Source organism: Neolamprologus brichardi, chromosome 15 (assembly GCF_056152115.1).
Source record: "Neolamprologus brichardi isolate AB-2024 chromosome 15, ASM5615211v1, whole genome shotgun sequence".
NCBI classification, from domain to species: domain Eukaryota; kingdom Metazoa; phylum Chordata; class Actinopteri; order Cichliformes; family Cichlidae; genus Neolamprologus; species Neolamprologus brichardi.
The window spans coordinates 30422501-30428558 of NC_142118.1; the positions used below are offsets into that span (position 1 = coordinate 30422501).

Below are 6058 nucleotides of genomic sequence, written 5' to 3' on the forward strand. Positions count from 1 at the left end.
AATTCACTTTCATTCAAAGACCTCACATAAACCCCAGTGGAAGATGCTTATTCATTGTGTCTTGACTGCCAAATCTCACAGCTGTAATGTGTGAATGTTTAAAATTTTAATTGCATAAAAGCTACCAAAGCTGCATACATAATCTCGTAACATAATGTTGAAAATGACATGCCTAAAAACGCAGCCTCCCTGACTATCTGCACAGGAAGGAGCTCATTGCTGAACTGGACCAAGACGAAAAGGACCAGCAGAACACGTCCCGTCTGGTGCAGGAGCACAAAAAGCTGCTGGAGGAGAATAAGAGTCTGTCCACATACTACCAGAAGTGTAAAAAACAGCTGGAGCTGATCCGGGTTCAGCAACAGAAGAGACAGGGCACGTCATGATGAGACACAAACTCTGCCACTCCCCCTCCTCACCCCCCCTCATCACCTCCACCCTCCTCACCTTCACCCTCCTGCGCTCCTCAATATTGCGCTGCAACACTACCCATCATCTGCTCTGCACATACACTGCTCCCAGTCCAGCTTTGGAAAGAGACCTCTATTCTACTGTCTGCTGCATGTTGCATTGTAGACCCAACAGGAAGACCTTTGTCTCCTGTATATACATTTGCACATCCTCACAGTGTCTTCTGTGAGCGCAGACCAAACAATCACTGGTCCTCCATTCAGATGAGCCCAGACACTGTCGCTGCCGCCACTGCGCTTCAGGACGGAGCGAGGTGGCCGACGTCTATGACCGAGACAACTTGCTGATGAGACGCAGGTTGTGTTTTCTCTGTGTTTGCTCTCAGGGCCTGTGGGCTAACCAGTCAGTGTCTGTTTGCGCTCCTCAGTGGTTAACGGCCACACCATCCTCCTCAGAATGTGAAACTCAAAACAAAGGCTTTGAAGCAGAATGTGCAACAAAATCTTTCTGCAGTGCGTGCTAGGAATCCCTGTTATCCAAATCATAGCCCCTTTTTAAATTCACCCATTATCTCTACCTTTTTAATTGTGAGCATGAGCCTCTCTATAGACCTCCAGTCAAATGTGTCAGCAGAAGGAAGAGCTTCACATTAAAATACACATTAAAAAGTGGGCTAGCTTCCAGAGTAAACACAAGGAGCTGTGGTATCCCTTCTTATTTGACCTCAGTGTTGTTTTGCGTTTTGTCTTTTCTATTCAGTAGTTCACTTTGTGTCATTTGTTTGCAATAGGACATATTTTATCTGGTCTGTGAATGGCCTAACGGACAAAATAGAGGAGGGTCACCTCCCTATACAGTAGAGGTTGTTTTTAGTTCACATGTTGCCTTAGAAGTTGCCTGCATTTTAAGTGCTTGTGTTATGTGATATTTAGTGGGGATAAAAGTTTTTTTTTTTAAGATATTTTTGATCTACTGAACATGAATGAAATAATAACGGAAAGAAGAGAGATAGATGTGTATCGTTGAACTGATAATGTAAATGTCTGCCAGCAGCTTTATTCCCAGGACTATGAAATGTACTTTTTTTTTCTTGGTGTCTCACATCTCGTAAGTATTTTTGCACAGTTGCTATTTAATCAGGTTATATTCAAATTGTATTTCTCATTATACTGGTTCTGGTTTTAAACATCCAAGACTTAACATCTTTTTAAGTCCTCCTCGTGAGATTGAATTATAACACACACACACACCTCTTTTTCGAAATGTTTCATAAGTTATTGGGAAGGGGATGCAGCATATGACATCAAGGAAGGCATTATGAAATAAACAAAATGGTGAAACGATGTGATGTGTGTGTTATTATGGAGGATGAAACTACAGAGACTAAAACCAATAGAATATACGTTTTAAGGCTATAAAGTTAGACATTTTAACATGGGGGTCATCTTTCAAGGTGGACACTTTATTCTGATTTTTTTTTGTTTATTTTTTTTATGACAAATCTAACAAATTTTAAAAAATAACAAACCCACATACAGATTCACAAAACACACCCAACCTGTACAATCATGTCCAACATACCCAAGATTCCTTTTTCATTCCTGGCTTCTCTTACTTTAGTAACAACAGTCCTGCTACAGTAAGAAAGATTTCAACCCAATAAGTCGACTCAGGGTGACATAAAAGGCAGTACTGGCAGCAAGTAGTCCATCTTAAACACAGACAGGTCAGTTGGCTGCTGTCTAAAACTATAATATATGATATCTAAACATAATAATCCAAAGAGGCTATAATGCAAACCAAAAGCTACAACGATGCTGCAGCCACTGAATCACTAAAATTGGAGGAATGCTGTGTAAATAAAGTCCCATATGTGCTGGGGAGGCAACCTGTCAGCCAACAGACAGTGTCATTGTCTCATCATTAAAACACAAGGAGCTCAGACTGTGCCTTTTTTTTTGTTTGTTTTTATCTTCACTTACAATTTTAGATGTATTTCTTTAGTCAGTAGGGATAAAGTGTCTGCATGTTAAGACAGACACTCCAGTTAATAGAATAATCAACAAATTCTAAAGCTTGTATCAAAGAAAATTTATGTTTACTTAGGGAATAATATGTCTTGTTGGTGTAGAGTGGGGAAATATCATTAATCATTTATTTGTGTATCCAGTAAAACAATTCAAATATTCTGTCATTGTAGTTCATAACATGATGAAAAACAAGACATTACAGACATTTTAAACAGCAGAACTTTGAGCCCAAATCTGAATCTCTGCTGCAGTGCCACCAGGCAGACAGCAGGTGGTACTAAACACACAGTCTTTGTAATGGAGCCACATAGCTGTGGATCTATTCTTCCTCAGATAAAGAACCATACATGCTCTGCCTACTGATTGCCACAATGAGTGTGAATGCCTATTTTCACACGCTACACTATATCAATTTTGTGCAATGTGCGCTCTTTTGAGTGGAGCTAATTTGGCCACCAAATCTATCTCACATAAGACGCATCTGGCCATTGACAGTAAGGACCCCCTCGGACCCCCCACCCCCACCCCCACCCCCCCCCCCCCTCCAACCACCCCCCTGGCTGCTGGTCTACATTTCAGCTCCAAATTCTGACAAAGGGGTTTTTTTGGTGGAGGGGCATTTGTGAGGGTGCTGCTAGTGTTTGAAGTTGAAAGCTAAATAGGGAACAATGACTCACTTTATTGTAGAGAAGTGATGTCATCTTCCTTCTCTTGCCAGGTATTCTCTCTCTCTCTCTCTCTCTCTCTCTCTGTGTGTGTGTGTGTGCGCGCGCGCAAGCTACTCCTCACTGAACTGGTAAACACAAGGAAGACAGAAGGTTGTTGCCAGCTTTGTCCAGCTCTCTTTTGTCTCAGAAGGCCATGTAAGGTTTGGCCAGCTGTAGGAAATCCAGTTTGATGGTTTATTTGTGTGTGCAAACAAGGAAGGAAGGCTTCTGTCCACAGAGCTTGTGTGTCATTGGCTGAATTGTATTTTGTAATTATATGATGTTTTATTTTCATAAGGAAACCTTCATGTCTGCAACTGGTTAGGACTTAAATTTAAAAAATAAAACAGCATGTAGCTGGAAAATAGTTTGTATATTCTTTAGTAACACAACTGATACCAAACCTGAACTCTGGTCACAAACCAATTTTGGTAAAGTTAAGTGCAAAAACATAGCGATATATGTCATCAAACTAAAAAAAACAATATTAAAGTAATAGGGCACCTGGCACGTGATTGATTTTGATTCTAGTGCCGGTACATTTAATTTCATTGCACTTGAAAGGACTTTGCTTCAGCTGACATCAACATTTTGTTACCAAAAAGATGTTCTAGGTCCTTTGTAAGGTTTGACACCCAACCTTAGCTCAGTAGTTTCTACATCTGTTTAACTGTGACCACACAATTATAAAATATGTTCTTTCAGAATAGGCTTGTTCAAGCTCTCACATTTTCCAATATCCTGGCACACTTCCCAAGTTTTTGTACAGAAGATTCCATAGTTGTACAAACACAACTATAGAGAAAACATGTTAATGTAAGATATCTGCAAAAGTGCTCTAGGTCACTTTGATTTGTTAAATGCTTGCACGCAGGTTGAGGTTCAGTAATACTTGTATAATATTTTAGTTTTATTGTTGCAATTCAAGTGTAGTGTAGTGTATGTTTTGTTCTGCCTTCTCAAACCTAAACCAAATCAGAATGCAAACTATGTTCTCTTATTCATATATATGATGATGTAATACGCAATCCTGAATTGCCTTTGTTGAAGCGCAGTACTGAATGCAGCGGAGTAATGTCATCCCTCTCCTCACTGGAAGGGAAAGTTGAGGTTGCATTGGAAAACTGTGTGTGCTTTATGTTTTATCTATGGCATGGTAGCCATGGAAACTGGATGACATAAATAGGCTAGCAGTGGCAGAGAGAGGGATGTTGCAGTTTTTAATAATGGACAGAATTTGGGTCATGATATCTTGCTTGATCTGATCTTGTTAGATCCATAAATTGCATCATGTGCCACTTACAATTTCATTAATTTGCATGAATCCCTGCTTGGTCTTCAAATCAGCTGCAGGCAGTCATTTAAGAACTGAGTGATGTCTCCTTGCAATCATTAAAGCAATGTTAGAGGAGGAAAAAGCCACATGTTCTTACACCAATGTTTTTCTTTGTTTACTTTATTTCATGTCTTATGTAATTACATATTGCAATTCAGCTACATTAACAGCTTAAGCATGCTAATTGAGATCATGAATCACTTTGCTATTTGAAATAGCACTCAACACAATCATTTCCCATTCATAATTTCACTGCAGGTCTATTTAGAGGGGCACTAATAAGAGCGAGGGAGGGAAAGAACAGTAACTGCTCTAGTTTCTGATGCAGAATTGCAAGGGAAAGCTCTGACAAATGTTCTGTGATTATTAGCATATCAGTGGTTTGTTTCTGTTTAATTAATTTTCATGGAAGAGCATCTGAGAAACGTCTACGTGATTTCATAGTGGCAGAAAAAGGTCAAAGTCTGTGCAGCATGCTGGAATATACAAACTATGGTTCCTTAATGACAAGACGCTGCTAACAAGCCAGCAAGCAAAGCAGACTTAAAAGCATCTATTATGTGTCTTGTGCAAACTCAGCCAACACTGATGTTAAGGTACAGACCATGGAATACATTTCTAAATCACAGCAACAAGATGGGTGATAACCTAAACACTAATCAAATGATTTTAATCAAATTGGTATTTAAGAATCAATAGAAGAAAATACTGAAAGAAAGTTTCATTAACTGAAGTTAGTGTTAGTAGACACACAAGTACTGAATTCAAGTAAAAGGCTGGAAGTAATTGAAGTCTCATATGAAGCCAGTGCTGAAAGTTAAATGTGTAAACGATCTGAAGTGTTCATTGAAAAGTCCCAAAATGAGTTAACTTTCTAAAAGAGGTTATTGTGTCAGTGAAAACCCCAGTGTAGTCAAAGGCAAGTGCTGAACGCAACTGGTGTTTCTTTATTTAGGTTCCTTTTTGCTATCACCTGCTAAACTGTTACTTTTTCTGGTGTTGCTAGGAGTGGAAAAAGACTGCAGCAGCATGATAATCCTAGTAATAAATACATAAAAAAGGAGCTCTGTGGTAACTGGCAGTCTGTTGCAGCAACTGTTGTGTTTCTTGCTGTTTTTCATTACTTCTGAAAAATGAGGTTGAGTAGCTCATCTAATAATCGGAAGGAATATATATACATATATATATATGTGTGTGTGTGTCAGTAAACGCTACCATCAGACTGACTAATTTCTGCCTAACAGACCACAATATGTGAGACTGGGCAGTGCTCTGTCTGATTTCGAGATGAACATGTCAGGAGCTCCTTATGGCTGTCTTCCTGTTCAACTTGTATGCCCCTAGACTTTCAGTACAACTCATTCCAACTACAAAAATACTCTGATTCTGCAGTGGTTGAGAACAGAGCACTAATGTGTGTTTGTTTTTTTTAAAGAAATTCACTTCTGAAGGTGAATAAATCAGAGAAAAGCTGATGGACTTAACATTGAAAAGAACACCTACATGGCTCCCGTCTGGGGGTTTCCTCCTCCTCGTGCTGGGATGGACGTGCGGTTGTCATCAGGATGTGAGGC

The 6058-nt window shown here is 39.5% G+C and overlaps 1 protein-coding gene across 3 annotated transcripts in view; it reads left to right on the top strand.

Annotated features, from left to right (window-relative positions):
* map3k7 (mitogen-activated protein kinase kinase kinase 7) overlaps positions 1–1754 on the top strand; it is a 26468-nt gene extending 24714 nt beyond the window's left edge. For all 3 annotated transcript variants that reach the window (XM_006796250.3, XM_006796251.3, XM_035910098.2), the window contains one exon: positions 206–1754. In XM_006796250.3, the coding sequence (XP_006796313.1) occupies positions 206–386 (181 nt within the window). In that variant the 3' untranslated portion in view covers positions 387–1754. The remainder of the gene's footprint in view (positions 1–205) is intronic.
* Positions 1755–6058: the final 4304 nt, after the last annotated feature.